This window comes from Neovison vison, chromosome 6 (assembly GCF_020171115.1).
Source record: "Neovison vison isolate M4711 chromosome 6, ASM_NN_V1, whole genome shotgun sequence".
Lineage (NCBI taxonomy): Eukaryota > Metazoa > Chordata > Mammalia > Carnivora > Mustelidae > Neogale > Neogale vison.
Window position 1 is genome coordinate 205,860,291 of NC_058096.1, and position 15,712 is coordinate 205,876,002.

The 15,712-nt window shown below is 55.5% G+C and overlaps 1 protein-coding gene and 1 long non-coding RNA gene across 2 annotated transcripts; both read left to right on the forward strand.

Annotated features, from left to right (window-relative positions):
* Nucleotides 1-603: 603 nt before the first annotated feature.
* On the forward strand, nt 604-4,609 carry CCDC71 (coiled-coil domain containing 71). Its single transcript, XM_044253578.1, has 2 exons — nt 604-666; nt 2,847-4,609. Exon 2 carries the CDS (start codon nt 2,899-2,901, stop codon nt 4,342-4,344), a length of 1,446 nt encoding a protein of 481 aa, XP_044109513.1. The 5' UTR covers nt 604-666; nt 2,847-2,898; the 3' UTR covers nt 4,345-4,609.
* A 4,168-nt stretch (nt 4,610-8,777) lies between these two features.
* Nucleotides 8,778-10,464, forward strand: LOC122909435. The gene is made up of 5 exons (XR_006385135.1): nt 8,778-8,812; nt 8,893-9,078; nt 9,178-9,353; nt 9,542-9,593; nt 10,319-10,464. It is a non-coding gene; the product is annotated as an uncharacterized LOC122909435 (long non-coding RNA).
* The last annotated feature ends 5,248 nt before the right edge of the window (nt 10,465-15,712 follow it).

Genomic DNA, 15,712 nt, shown 5'->3' on the forward strand with positions numbered 1-15,712 from the left:
TCCCACCACACCCATGCACATATTCCTAGACAAGTACACTGGTATGCTAGGACTCTCAGATTGGACATGCCCAGCTTTGGGATTGTGTGCAGCATGTGTGTGTACATCAACCTTTCATCCCACATGCAGGCCTCATTCTTGGGAAGAGTGGAGGGCCTGCTGCCCTTGAGGAGATACCCCTGCAACACTCCCAGGCAAGCAAGGGGCATTTCTCTTTCCTTCTGGTCAGGAACTTGGGACAGAGGTAGGCCCTGTCTGTGGCTGTGGGAGGACCAGAGCCTGGAGGAGGGCTTGGAGCTTGCAGGGAATTCCTCCCAGATGTTGTTGCACCAGCAGGTCCCTCAAAGGGGGTGTCAGGCCCTAATCCAGTCCTAGCAACCCTGTCTGGAACAAGTCTGAGTACACCTCTGCTCCTCAGACTTCTGCACAGGTCCGGATGGATTTAGAGCCTTTCCCGCTGCCACCTCCTCCAGGAAGCCTTCCTTGGTACCCACCTGCCCTGTCCCTAGACTTTGGGGGAAACGGGGTCTCGGGGGGTCAAGGGTCACTGGGGCGGGCCAGGTCCCGGAAGCGGAAGTGCCGCGCACTTCCGGTGCGCAGCGGGCGGCCATGTTGGAGCAGCGGAGGCGGCGCAGAGGCGCGTCCTGGGTCCCCGCGGCGGCGCCGGTAGGTTGGGGCCATGGGCCTAGCCGCGCCGCGGAGGGGCCGTCCGCGAGGCGACGGGGCGGATGGGCCGGGCGGCCGGCTCTTTCGAGACCCGCGCCTTCCACCGGCCTGGCCAAGATTCCCCCCACCTCCCTATCCCTTGCCCAGCGACCCCACCCTGGGGCTGCGCGACCCGGTCGGGCTCGCCCCTCTAGCCCCGCCCGCCCCTCGCGTTTCGCTGCCTCCAAGATCCCTGCTCCTATCCGTGGCTCAGGCCCCAGGGACACAGACTCCCAGGCCAATGGCACTGATCTGCCCCAACCCGGTCCCCCTTGGATGAGGCCTCTCCCGTCCCCCGTCTTTCATCAACTTCTCTGTCGGCCCCTGGGGCACGTGTGAAGGGAAGTCAGGGGCCAGACTGCAGTCTGTTTCCGGAGCCTCTTGGAAGGCCCAGAAGACCCTTCAAGAGTCTAGACCGACCTGGGCGGAAGAGCCCCCAGTTCACCCCCAATATCTGTGCCTGCGGGGAAACAGGCCCCTCCCTATTCAACAGTTCACAGTCCTGGGAACTACACCCCCTGGAGAAAAAATAATAATAAAAGAACTAAAGTCATGTGCAAAAATTGTGCTTGGAGAATGGCCTCTGGAGAGAGGAAGTGCCCGAGACACCTGAGGATCCGAGAATGTTTCCAAACAAAGAGCCCCAGGGCACTTCCTCCAGGGGATTCTGAGAACTTCCTCTGCTCCATTAGGGCGGTAGGAAGAAGCTGCACAGACGCGCCTCCTGGCCCCAGGGACCTGCCTGATCCCAGCTGATCTTTTAATGCTTCAGTACAGCTGGGGAGCTCCCTTTGGGAACCCTCGGTGTTGGGTTGGGTATTAGACATTAGTCCTGACTGACAGCGCACAGCTTCTTCAGAGAAAAAGTCTGGGACAAGTTGGGTGTTCCCAGACAACTCCCATCTGGGCTGTACTGAGGTCTGCAGCCTCCAGACCCTAGTTAGGACAGCTCAAATTTCTAGTGTCCACCTTATTAACCATCTTGTTGGAGCCTTTGGCTGCCAGACCTTGGGCTCTTGGTCTGGCTGCCTGGCCCCCAGGCTGGCTGGCTGATTGCTCAGACATGTGTGTTTTATACCTGCTGCTTAGCTTCTTACTTTCTGTTGAAGGAGAGTCTTACTTTTGCTTTGGGGTTATTCTCCACAATTACAGTGCCAGGATCAGACCTCTGAGCCTGTCTGGGGACTCTGAAAGCAAAACTTCTGGTAGTCAGAGGTTCACCCCTCCCTCCCGAACACCTGAACAACAGCAGCTGGGGTAACAGGGATGGTCATGACTTCAAGGCTCATGTTGTCCTGCCTTTAACTGTTTTTCCATCTAGACCTCAGAGCTCTGACCACGGACTCCACTCACACACATTAAATGTGCCTTACTATTTCTCATTTCCAAGCCATTGCATAAGTTCTTCCCCTCTTTGCTCCATTTCCATCTGGAGTTCCATTCCTCAGTTTTGTCCCATCAAGGTGTTGCCTCTTCTAGGAATCTTTCTCTGACTCTGGCAAGCTGGGCTGGGTGCCAGTGTGTACTCCCAAGAACTTTGATGGTCTCTTTCTTGCCTTCTGTATAGGGCTCCTTGAAGACATACCTGCATTCCCAGGGTGTAGTCTAATCCCAGGTTTCTGGCCTTAGAAAATGGAGAATTGAATTAAAATGGGCCAACCAAGCCCAAATCTTCCCAGGGACCCAACAGCAGTTTGGATGGCTCTCATGAGCTTCTGGACATTTATCTTGAAGAAACTGCCTCTGACCCATGTGGGTACCCCCTGCTGACCCAGTCTTCACTCTGCCAGGAGTTCAGGAGACCAGGGTTTTGCCCCAAGCAGTGCCTCACTCTGGCCAGGCCCTTTGTATGGATAGTTGTTATCATGGAGAATGCCTGATGGAGAAGCGCTGATGGACTTATCTACCTGCCTCACTCCTTATCTCAGTGCTGGGTTTTTTTTTGTTTTGTTTTTGTGTAATGATATCTTTTCTTTAATGCAATATATCCGAAGTATTACCATTTTTTGTTAGTAATCTCTGCACTCAACATGGGTCTTGAATTCACGACCCCAAGATCAAGAGAAGCATGCTCCGCCAACTGAGCCAGCCAGGTGCCCCTCGGTGCCGTTCTTATTGATTCTTTTCCTCTTGTCTTGGAGGTGCCGATCACTGGTTTGTGGATACCCAGGCCGATCTGCAGTGCCTAATGCCATGAGCGTGGTGCAGCATGTGGAGGAGAAAGCTGTGCACTCCTGGTCGCGGATCTCCACGGCAGGGAAGAAGGCCCTGGAGGAGGCGCTGCTTGTCTTTAACCCCATGAGCCAGGATCTCAGTGCCACAGAGGCCCAGCTTGTAGCCTTCCTGCAGGGCCTGCGGGATGATGGCTTCCAACCCACCATCCTTCGCAGCGGTGATGTCTATGGCTATAGTTCATGTACAGCCAACCCCCCAAGCCAGACGAAGCTGCAAGCCCGTGCCCCCACCCCCGCTGCCACATCACCTCCAGCCAGTGCTCCCCGAACTGCTATGCGGCTGCCTGCAGGCCGGGCCACGCTGCTCCCTATGCCACTATCTGGAAGGCTGGCCAAAGCATCCACACCAGCCCTTTCCAAGCATGCTACCACCAACCTGCTGCTGAGCTCCCTAAAGCAGTCAAGTGCCAGCCGTGCCCGGGGTGCAGCAGTGGGTTTCCCCACCCACCTCTATCCAGGTGTCTACCCTGCTATGCGGCTCTCTGTTGTCCTTGAGGCCCTGGTTCCACTAAAGGCTCCCATGCCCTGCCTGGGTGCCAAGCACAAGGCACAGTCTCTGCAGCTCTCACTTGCTGACTCTCCCCTGAAGCTGCGCAGAGGTCCAGGGAAGAGGCAGGGTAACTGTCGGCCCAAAGCTCCCAGAAAAGCCACAGGCAAGGGCCCTAAGAATCTGACTCACAGAGGCCCCAGGGCCAGACCCCAACAAGGCACTATACCCCGGAACAAGACCTACAAGGCCACCGGGTCCCTCAGTGGCCTACGAATGAAAGGTGGCTCTGCCCTGGGCACAAAAACATCCCAGGCCAAGTCAGCTCGAACACCGGCCAAAGCTGCCCAGGCCAAGGTGGCTCGAACACAGGCCAAAGCTGCCAAGGCTCGGGCAAAAGCCAAGGCAGCACAGATCAGGGCCAGGGCCAGGGCCAAAGCAGCACGGATCAGGGCCAAGGCCAAGGCAGCACAGATCAAGGCCAAAGCCAAGGCAGTGAGAGCTAAGGCCAAGGCGGTACGGGCCAAGGCCAAAGCAGTGCGGGCCAAGGCCAGGGTGGTACAGGCCAAGGCCAAGGTGGCTCGGACCCAGCCCAGGAGCAGGGGCAGGCCAAAAGGGTCTGTTCAGGCCAGGACTGCAAGGAGGGGCCCAAAAAGCCGCTCAGAGACCGTGGGGCAGAAGAGGAAAAGGGCTGAGGAGTCAAAGGATCTTCCTCCCCGGAAAAGAACACGACTTGGGCCCCGATCTCCTAAGGCATGGCTAGGGCCTGGAACAGCAAAGCTGCTGAAATTCCGGGCCATCAAGGTGGACAGGCAGTCTTCGGACGATGAGGTGCGGCAGCGGGCTCAGCGGATCCTCCATGTGAACCTGTCCCCTGTAATACAGCTCCAGCCATTGCTGCCATACTCAGCACCCTGATTCCTTCGTAAAGTTATGTTTGGGGAAACTGAGCCCAGTTGTCTGCGTGGCCAGTGGCACAGTGTGCAATGCCCATGGATTCTACAACCCAAGGACTCCAGGTGCCTCTCCAGGGCTCTGAGCCACCATTCTCCTTTCAGAGACTGGAGGATGCGGGGTGGTATGGGTGGGCGGGAAGGGTGTTCTCGTGGCGCGATGCACTGTGATTTGTTATTCTTCAAGTTGTACCTCCACTGTTCCATCTATCACGTTTTATACCTTTCCACCTTCCAGTCTCCCGGCCTACCCTTCATGGTCTTTTTTGTGTTTGTAGCTGCTGGTAGGCCAGCTTGAGCATCTAGGAAGAGTGGTCCGAGGAATAGGGCTGCCAAATAGGGCTCCTTGGCCTGAGACAGGTGGTCGATGTGACTGGGAAGAGCAGCTCCCAGGCTCCTCTAGAGGTGCTGGCCTCTAGATGTGTGAGAAGCAGCCTCTGAGGACAGGGGCAGAGCCACTCACAGGTGACACACCTCCCCTTTGGGCTACACTGGTTTGTTATCTAGGCAGGCCCTGTGCAAAAGGACAGAAGGTGGCTGTGTGGGGAACACTGCAGCCAGCAGGTTTCTAGGCCAGGCAAGGGTATGTTTGTGGTATGGCTCCCCAGGGGCCATTCAGACAGCCTGGCCTTGTCTCCTAGCCTGCTCTGTCTGCCCTTCTAGTCTCAACTTACCCAGCTGGTGGCAACAGTTTTGGGGTTGAGTCAAGGCCAAGGCTCTGGGTTGTTCAGCCATTGAGTCTGTCCTTACTGACTGCAGAATTTTCTCCTTGGATGAGTCGGGTACTGTTTTAGCTGAACCAGGAGAGTTTCTATAACTGCTTTGCCCCATCAGCTTTGATTTCTACCTGAGTCCCAAGCACACTGTTCCCAGGTCCAGCCTTATCAAGCTTCCTGACAGGGGCCTGTGTGTGTTTCAGACACTAAAGGCTCGTCTGGCTTTGGAGAGTGGGGTGGGCCCCCGAAAAAAACTAGCTCCCAGCCCATCTGCCAGAACTTCCCTGTCTGTCCAGCTGAAAGGCAATGGCTGGGGCTGGCAGGGAGGGGGACACATTCACCAGAGGCTCCTAGAGACCAGTAGCCTTTCAGGGGTGGGGAGGGTGGGGGGAGCCTCATTTGAATGAGAATTGGATCTCTGTCTCTGGGGGTTAGTCTGAACCCTGGCCTCACTAGCGCCAGCTGCATTGGATGGCAGACCCGTAGAGAAGTTTTGCTTGCTTTTTGGTACCCCTTCCCTACCTTTTCTTCTGATTCTGGTGGGTGCCATTAATAGGGCATGGCCTCCCTTGGTTCCCAGGCTCTGGCAACCCCCTTGCTCTGAGCCTGCCCGTGGCTTCACAGCCCTGCATGCTCTTTGTTGTCTGGCAGTCCTGCTTTCATCTACCATGTGCATATGGGGCCACACCCCGCTCCTCAAGGGCAGCCTGCTTGCCTCTTCCTCCTAGGCCTGATTCCAGCTCCCATGGCCCAGGAACCCCAGCCAGGCTAGGCCTCCTCCTTTGCAGTCTAGTACTCCTTTCAGTTCTGCTACTGCTGCCACCAGGGGATGAGAGGTTGCCTGTTTCCCTGAGAGCTATCCAGAGGGAGAGAAGAACTCTCCAGGCCTCCCTGTGGGGCAGAGTGAGGTGAGGGTTACCCCTACGATCTCTACTCAGACCCTGTCCTTCCCAGTCCAGGCTCTCAGAACAATTGCTGGAGAGGCAACAGACACTACCCCCACCCAGCTGCTCAAGGGGCAGCTGCTAACCACCTGCTGGCAACTTGATTGGTTGGCCATGGCCAGAATTTACTGCATTATCAGTCACCTGCAGGTGGGGAGGAGTGTGAGGGCTCTGGAGATGGTATCTCTGGGTTTTTCTGGGCAGGTTTGGCCTTGTGGGGCTTCAGGTCATTGCTGGGGGCTTGCAGGGGAGGACTTTGCTCCCCAGTTTTGGAATTGGAGGCCAGCCACGTACCTCTTGTCATTCTCCTTGGGCATTCCCCCAGGAATCTGATAATTGCTTCTTTTGTGACTCTTGGGACCAGGGAGGCCATAGCATTGAGAATGTGATCTGGAGTGGTGGTCATGACAGCAACAAGACCTGGTGGTAGGCAGAGAGTGGTGAGGGTACCCGTGTGCCCATGTGTGCAGGTCTAGGGTCAGGGCCTGGTCACTCTGACAAGCCTTGTGGTTGTAGGTGTTGAGAATGCCACCATCCAGCTAGACCCAGAGAGTGCCTTCTACTTTATTCACCTCACCATGACTTTCAAGGTATTCCAATGCCCCAGCCAGAAGGCTTGCTCTGTGCCTCCTGACATGGTGGCCACCAGTGATGTTTGCCCCTGGTGACCTAAGGATCCCCTCTACTCCCCAGACATTCCGCCCAGCACCTCTGCTCCTGGAGCGCTCCGTGGACCACGGCCACTCCTGGCATGTGTACAGATTCTTTGCCTACAGCTTCTAAGGTGTTCTTCCTGGGATCCTTCCTGCTCCTCCTGGCCAAAGAGTCAGTGACCTTTTTTGTGACCAGCATTGCTCTGGTATCAAGCCTTCCACCGAAGGTGAGGTCAGACCCAGAGGAAGGGGGGTTTGGGCCCTGTGGTGAACCCAGAGGCTCAGGTTTGCTTTCTTCTCTCAGGTAGTTTTCAGAAGTTCTGGACCTAGCCATTCTGGTGGAGGACCCAAACAACCCCAAGATTCAGGGTAATCATCCCCAGAGCCAATCCTGTACTCCTTACATGTTAGGACAGCCAGATACTGGATTGGGGGGGGGGGTCCTGTGTGTACACAGTGGGGCAGGGATGGCAGGCAACCCAGGATCATTCTTCAGCTCTGCCCCATCATGGTTCCCTATTGTGGGCCCTGTTATGGCCCTCCATTCCTGTCCCATCACTGTTCCCCATACCTATGCCCAGTGAATAGGGTCTATGTATAGCTGTTTCCATCTCTGCCCCATCATAACTCCTATGTGGGGCCCCATTGCAGATCTCATTACTACTTTTCTTTGCCAGCTCCCAACAATGTACCCCATCACTGCACCTATCACTGAACCTCAACTGTTCCTTTTATGAGCCTCCATCACTGCCCCCATCCTCGTCCCTTGGTGTTGCCCTGCCCTGATTCATCATCTGGACCTTATTAGTACCCTGCAGCTCTGCAGCAGCCTCTAGGTGGCGCCAGGGCGTCTCTGGGTTGTAACATCTTTCTTGTAAGGTAGGAGTCTTGAAAGACAAGACACATAACCTAAATCCAGTAGGAGAGCCCAGAGTCTGGTCACGTCAGTACCAGAGCAGGACCTATCCAAAACTAGCTTTTTCTCTGCACTCTCCATCCACCTTGACTGGTTATTACCAACTGCTCACCAAGTCCCCATGCTAGGTTTCCAAGCAGCTGTTGCTCTTCTGAGAGACACATCTGGCAAAGGAGCAGTACAAGAGATAACCTTGGCTCATAAGCTGTAGAGCAGAAAGAAACTATGGACCCATCTCTCCCATGTGTACATTGAGCAAGTGCCCACTGAGCTCTGTGGTGTGCCAAGCATCTATACTGAGCAGTGCTCAGCGGGGAGCAGATAGACAAGGTATCTGTCTTCTTGTAGCTGACATGTAAGTGAGAAAAACAGTGGATAAATAAGTGAACTAAGCCGTAGATGGTTTGGCTGAATGATAAACTGATTCGTGGTTTTGATGGTGGGCTGGGGAATGGAATGCTTTATTGCACTGGGGAAGTAGGTTTCAGCTATCTAGTGATTCCAGGATGGGGTGTCCAGGAAGCAGTGGGATGGTCGGGTCTCAGCTCAGAAGTGATACCAGAGCGGGAGCTGTGCAGAAGGAATTATCACCATTAGGCTGTAGTCGTCCTGAGATGGTATGCTCAGAGGAGCAGGAATGGGGGCATGCCACAGCATGAATGCTGGAGGAGGTGTCTGTAGTGACACAGAGACAAGACCATATCCCATCCCTCCCCCTTCCATCCCAACAGTAGAGGAATGATCCCCAGTGTACCTGAGACCCCCTCCCCCCGCCCCCGCCCAGGTCTGTGTCTCCAGGGCTCCTGTGTGTGACAAACTTCATGTGAGCTTCTCCAAACTGCACAAACTAGGTGACCGCTGGGAGGCCTAAAGGGACACCCCTTCTACTACTATGCCCTTTGTGAGCTCGTGGCGAGAGGCAGCTCCCTGTGCCATGCCCAGGCCTCTGCGTATAAGCCCACAGCTGGGACCCAAGCCAATGTGAAAGGCATGGTGAGTACCACGAGAGGGGCATCCTGTGACTGAAGGAGTGGGCAAGCTCAGGGAACTGGGGCAGACTCACCTTGCCCTCCTCCCTTGCAGGTGCATGGCCTTTGCATCTGCCACCACCACACAGTTGGTACCCACTGTGAGCACTGCCAGGACCTGTACCAGGACCACCCATGGTGTGCAGCAGAGCCTGGGCAGCCTCACACTTGCCAGAGTAGGTGCTCTGCCCTCTCTGCCTGGCCATACTTGCCCCGGCCAGCCCACTTCATATTCACCTTCCTTGTTCTGCCCTAGAATGCAAGTGGAATGGGCATGCCGGCAGTTGTCACTTTGACATGCTCTTGTATCTGGCATCTGGCAATGTGAGTGGACGTATATGTGACACATGTTAGCACAACACAGCTGAGCTCCGCTGTGAACTCTGCCAGCTCTTCTACCGAGATCTCAGGGAGGATCCCCGTTCCCTTCACTCTTGCAAACGTGAGCCCTCAAATCCCCAGTCCCAACTCTGACCCTGATCCTTTAGCTCCGTGGTGACTTCTGACCTAACTCTGTCCTCACCTCTGACCCATGATCCAGCCTGTGACTGTGACCCTGTAAGGACCCTGGGAGATGGTTTGTGTGATGCCCAGATGAGACCTGTGGCCTCTTCTCTAGGCAGTGTCGCTGCAAATTTCATGTCTGGCGCCAGTGCTGTGACTTCTGCCAGCCTGATCACTCTGGCCTCAGCCCTACCCACCCAAGAGGTTGTCAGTGTGAGTTACCCTGGGAGTGGACGCCAAACCCCATGTCCTTGCTCTCCCCCCCAATCATTCCCCTAATAACACATGCATGTGCCTACCCCTATAGTCCCAGTAGCACCCTGAGAGCCCTGTGCCCCAGCCTGCAGGTGTGACCCCCAGGGCCAGGTCTGTGGCACTCATGCCTGTGATTCCTCCAGCAGTGCCTGTCACTGAAAACGCTTTGTCTCTGGATGGGACTGTAGCAGTTGTCTGGTAAGCTTTAACCCACGTTCTGATTTGACCTAGGTCTTGGGCACTGAGCTTCTAGAAGCTGATTCGTATAAGGCTATAATCAGTGTGACTATAGACTGAGCCTTGCACATGGGTTGGTTTGACTCCTTGATGGTCATCAGGGTCAATGCAACCTCAGCTAGCTGAACCAGCATATGCCCTCCGGTGGTAGCTTTGGGAGCCTAAAAAGGAAAAGCGATAAAACAAGTTGCAACAGTATTGGTTTAAAGCACTGGGTTTAAAGGTGTTTTGCAACATACATGTTTGAGGGAACTCAGGCCAAGAAACAGTTCCATCCTTTTTTGCCTCTCCTTGAATGTAAATCCTTTGTTTAACTTTTACTTCAACCCCTGCAGTGTCCTCATCTTACCTCTTATGAAGTACTTATGTAGTACACTGGGGTCTCCTCACCCTCTCTCCGCAGTAAGCAGAGAAGCATTCAAGCTCTGTGCTTATGCCCTTTCCTCCTGCAACATGCAGTCCCAGTATATGACCCCCCAGGCTCCAGATCTTCCTGTCCTTTTTCCACCTACTTGCTCCCTCTTACAATCCGAGTTCTGGGGTCTGAGCAGTGACTCTCTAGGCTGCTGGTCCTGTGACTGTGACTTTGGGGGTGCCTACAGCAACAGGTACAAGGCAGGGCCTGGGAATTGGGATCAGGTGTTAAGAATCAAGAGTTGACTGTCCCTTCCCCCGTGCTTGCTCAGGTGTTCTGCTGGGGAGGGCCTCTGCCTGTGCCACCCTCCGTGGCTGCCACTGCCACGAACTCTAATCTGGGCACTTCTGTGATGCTCTTGACCAAGCCACTGCTGAAGCTGAACTTTGCCAGGGCCTTCAGCCAGCTGACCCCCAGTCACCTGTGAGTGTCCGGGAGGGGTAGGGGCAAGGGCGGGAGGAAACCAAAGCTCAGACTTGGTTTTCAGGGGAGGGAGGGAGGGAGTGTATAGACAAAACCAAAAGGCTCAGTAAGATTAGGAAGGCTCAGTAAGATTAGGAAGATTAAAAGGCTCAGTAAGATTAGGAAGGTGGGAAAGTCATGGTCAGAAATTTGGTGTTTTAGAAACCATATTTTCAGGGCAATGTGGGAGAAGAGAGGGCCAGAATGTTGGAGGACCCTGACACCTGGCTTGCCCCCAGGGAACCCCCTGGCCTGCTCCTCCCCACTGTACACAAACCTCAGGGACCTCTTCTGGTTGGCTCTGGCCACGACTTTGGAGACAGCGTGACCCTCGGTGTGCTCGCCACCCTGCTAGGCAAGCCTCTTATAGCACCCAGCTGCCCAAAGTGAGGAGTATGAAGAGAGTGGGGTCATAGGTTGCTAGGGTCTTAGTAGGGATGGGGCGCAAGGCCTGGCGATATGGGTCCCTAAGGTCTTGGGGTAATGGGAACCTAAGTCCTGAGGTCCAGGTCTGGGGTGATCTGGGTCTGGGAGTCTGTGTCTCACATCCAGGCCCCAGAGGAGCCCCTGCTCTTGCAGACTGCCTTGGGGTTTGTACATGTGGTTGATGGGACTGGCCTCTCTCTACTGGCGCCCACAGTGCCTTGTGCCTTGGAGTATGACATTATCCTGCGCTATGAAACCAAGGTCCATGACATAGGTGCCAAGCAGGTGAATGGGTGATTCTGGGTGGGAGGCAGGGGCAGCTCTATGACTGCTGACCCCTAACCGCAGGCACCGAAGACTGACAGGCATTAGTCTGTGTTTGTGCTCAGGCCCTGCCCAGGAGCACCCACTGTGCCCATCTGCGCTCACAGCAGCTGTTCCAGGTGGCCTTCACCTATGCACACAGGTAGGCAGGACCCTAAAACCCCCAATAGCAAAACTCTTTTATGCTACCAACACATTTGAAACAACACTCAAAGTGGAAAATCTCTGATCTGGAATCTCATCATGTCGTAGAGCAATCAAAACCGGGACTGAAGGTAAAACAGCAAGAGTTAAGAAGTTGGTCTTTTTTGCATGGGTCATAGGATGAAATACTGAAGGCATCAGAAATGGGACACCCCTGGGGCCACATGATCACAGTCTCCTTATCCCACCTTCCTTGCTCCCTGCAGACCTGTGGTTTTATCCAGACCTTTCTGCTTTGAACCAGGGACACGCTACTCCGTGATTCTGCAACTATGGAGGACTAAGGGGGCGCAGAGACATGAGGGGAGCACTATCCTTCTGGATTCAGTGAGGTCCTACAGGCTCCACCCCGCATCTGGGGGAGATAAATTATAGCAGAGTGATGTGGATGTCGTAGGGCTGGGGAGTAAGCGTCACAGAGGCCTGGAGTTGCACCAAGAGAATTGAGACAGGTGGATAGTTAGTGTAAGGAGGCTGATCCAGGCAGCCACAAAGCCCATGCCAAGGACAGAAGAAAACAGGCAGCCACCAGACCTCCAAGAACCTATGCGCCAGGAGAGGGGCTTAACCTTTATTGTGGGGCAGTGGGGAGCCATGGCAGGGTCTTGAACAAGGAAGATTCGTGGGGGAGAGTGGATTATTAGGGGGAGGCTGCTGTAGTGATTCTGAGCGAGAGGTGGCATTGCCTGAACTAGATGGGAGCCATTGGACAGGAAGGAGAAAGAGACTCAGAAGAGAACTAGGAAAATGGGCAGGAAGGGGCTGTGAGATCCACTGTAAGGAAGGGTAATTAGTAGGTGTCGGTAAGTGAGGCTGGGCTCACTGCCCTCTTCCCGCCACCCTCCACCCTCCTACTAGACTGTGTGAAGGAGTTGCCTGGGCTGAGATCTGTGGACCTTGGGACCACAGGGCACTTATAGGAACTTCACAAGGCAGGCAGCATGGAGGCAGCCAAGACTGGCCTCCCCAGCACCATGCCTGAGGTTCGTGCCTGCCTTGCCTGCAGCATCTCGGCCCTGCTCCACGGGGGTGGCCCTGGTGAGTATGCAGCCCTGACTTGAGGGGGCTGCAGCATGGGGGTGCAGGAAGCACCATGAGGCTCACCTTATCTTGCTCTTTCTCCTGCCAGCATGTGAGTGCCACCCCTAGGGTTCCTTGTGTACTGAGTGCGCCCCACCAGGTGGGCAGTGCCCCTGCCCTAATATCATTGGTCATACCTGTGATCGCCGCATGTCTAGAACATGGCTTCGGGCCCATTGGCTGCAGTGGGGTCTGGAACAACCATCTCCTTTCTCCTCATGGCCTGATGGCCCTGTCATTCCCCGCAGAGTGTCACTGCCACACCGAGGGGCCACTGGTACCATCTGTAGCCCTGTGAGTGGGCAGTGCACATGCCAGGCAGCCTTGCCAGTTGCCGCTGTGCCCACTGCAGGCCTGGCTTCCATGGCAGTGTTCTGCATCCTGGGGGCTGCTGGCGTGAGTGTGTGGCTAGGATGGGTGAGAACATCCCAAGGCAGGTGGGTGGGTTCTCCTTCCTCAGATCCTTCCTCTTCCTCTTCACAGCTGCAGCTGTGACCCCTGGGACACTGTCCCGACATGGTGCACCTCTCGGGCTGAAGCCTGCTTCTGCGACCAGGTCAGCGGGCTGTGCTCTTACTGCCTGCACACACTGGAGCGGGGCTGTGAGCCCTGCGACTGCCTTGCACAACACACTGTGCAGCTGGCATGTCACCCAGTGAGTGAGGCCACATTGCACATGGCTTGTGGCAGTGCCCAGGTGTGAGTGAAGGTATGTGTGTCTCTGACAAGGTGTTACTTGTGCCTGGTGTGAGGGTTCACATGGCCACCAGCACCAGCTGTGAACAGCTGTGTGAGTCTCTGGTTTTGTGTGACATTAACTGTAAGGTAGTGGTGGGACTTGGTGTAAGCAGACATGAGACCACACACACCTGACCACCGCACCCCCCATGCAGCCGTGTGCTAGTGTGTGGGTGACCGACCGTGAATGGGTCCCAGCAAGAGGAATGAACATGGCAGGGGTTGGGTGGGGAGGCTGAGGAGACGCAGGTAAAGGGCGGGGATTAAGAACTGATGCAGGTAGAAGGGGATGCCACTGTGAGCAAGAGTTTCCAGGAGGAGAGTGGTCAGCAAACAAATGAAATGAGGCCTGAAGTGTGGGTTCTTGGTCCTGAGCAAAGAGACGGTGGGAGTCAGGGAGAAGGAGGCATGAGAGTGAAGGTATGGAGACAACGGGGGATTCAGATCAGGACACAGAGAAGCAAAGAACAGCAGGACAAGAGTTGAGAACCCAGAGGGTCTGTGGGAGGCTGGCCATGTGGGAAGGTGGGGGCTGGCCAAGGAGGTCAGGCAAGAGGAAGCTGGAAAGGGAGGAGCCTTCAGCCAGGCATCATTGTGGGTGCTGCCTGGGGCAGGAATTGGGCAGGGAGAAGACTCTGTGCTTGGTGTGCATACACTGCCTCTGAATACCTGTGCCCTTCTCCCTGGCCCAGAGGAGGATCAGTGTTCCTACTCACTGGCCCATGCTCTCTTCCCTCAGGTCATGGGTCAGTGCACCTGCTGGGTGGGATTTGGGGGCTGCTCGTGCTCCAGGTGTCAGCATGGGTACTAGGGTGATGCAGAGCAGGAATGCAGAAGTGAGAAGGCCAGTACCGTTATCCACACCACCAGGGGTGACTCCTCTCGTATGGAGAACAGGGGAGCGGTGGGGCTTTCCTGGGGGAAAGCACAGCACATTTATTGCTGTTTCTCCCAAAACTCAAAGAAATGTTTATGAAAACAGCTGTTGGCCAGGCCAGGTGGGGTATGCCCACAGAGGGCACACAGCAGGTGGCTCTTTTCTAAACCCATCTGCCAGTCCTTCGCCCCAACTGCCCCGTGACTGGATGATAGAGCTTTCCAGAGCATTGTGCTGCTTCCCTGCCCAGAGGCTGCCCTGCCATGTAACCTCTGGGGCCAGGGCATTCTGAGCAGTGACTTAGGCAAAGGCTTGTATGCACCCTCCCTCTCACACAGGGCTGTTCTCCGGGCTTCTTGGAGGCAAGGCTAGGGCAAGTGCTGCCTGCTCCCTGCCCTGCCCGTCTCTGCCCGGCAGCCTGTGCCTGTGACCCACAGGGCTCCATCTCACCCAGCTGTGATCGACACACAGCGCCTGCTTATGCAAAGAGGGCATCTCAAGGATGAGGTGCCAGGCATGTGTCCATGGCTCCAGAGGTGGCTTCCCATGCTGCATGTCCTGCCCTGCCTGTTTCACCCCCTGGAACCTATGTCTAACTCTGCTTCAGCTGCAGCTGGAAATTGTGGCCTGGAAGGTCACCTCCCTACACCACGGGATACCTGGCTGGGGGCAAGTTAGACACCTGCAGGGCCCTGGAGGGGATACTCCAGCAGGCACAGATTCTCCTGGAATCTTCTTCACCTGTTTTGGGCACTCTGGAGCAACCTACAGAGTGGGTAGCTAGATTCAGGCAACGGGTCTTGGGTCAGTAAGGAGGAGGTCTCCAGCTAGCTTCTCAGGGCTAGGGATTTCACAGGGTCTCAGGTTGGCTTGTATGAGTCCTGAGTTTGGGAGTCAGGTGGGTTTTCTTGAGTGAGGAGTCATAAAGGACAGTATATCTCTGGTCAGGCTGATACCTCCATCTTCCTGCAGGAGGAAAGTGACTGCGTTGATACACACGCTGTGGGCCACAGGGCAGTTTGTGGCAGAAAGAGAGCCATGGGTTAGGAGGCATTGTGGACCACTGGAAGATTTATCCCAGGAGCTAGACTGAGTCAAGTGTTTGGCCTGGCCCAAAAGGGCTGCAGGAGCCCAAGGTGGGGCCTAATGGTAGGGTGGGTGGGCAGGTGAGGGTAGGGGCTAGGCTGGGACAGAAGGAACGGACTAGGTGTCCTTGCTTATGTACCTGGGGAGCCCAGAAGGCTGATTGGCCCTGCCTCAGCCAGTGGAGCCCAGAGTCTCCCCTCTATCCATCCCTACCATCCCCTGCAGATGCTGCGGCCCAGGTCTCCTCAACTGCCCTGCTTTCCCAGGAGGCCCTGCTTGGAGCCCAGCTTGTGGCCACATTTAGAGAACAAGACAGCATCCTGGGAAAGGCCTGAGAGGCCTGGCGGTGGACAGAGCAGTTGCTGCAGGGGATGGGCCAGCCAGGGACAGGGACAGCTGTGTGGGAGCTAAAACAGAAGATGGTCAACAGGGTCCAGATGTTGGATCCACAGCTTCTGAGACTCCTAG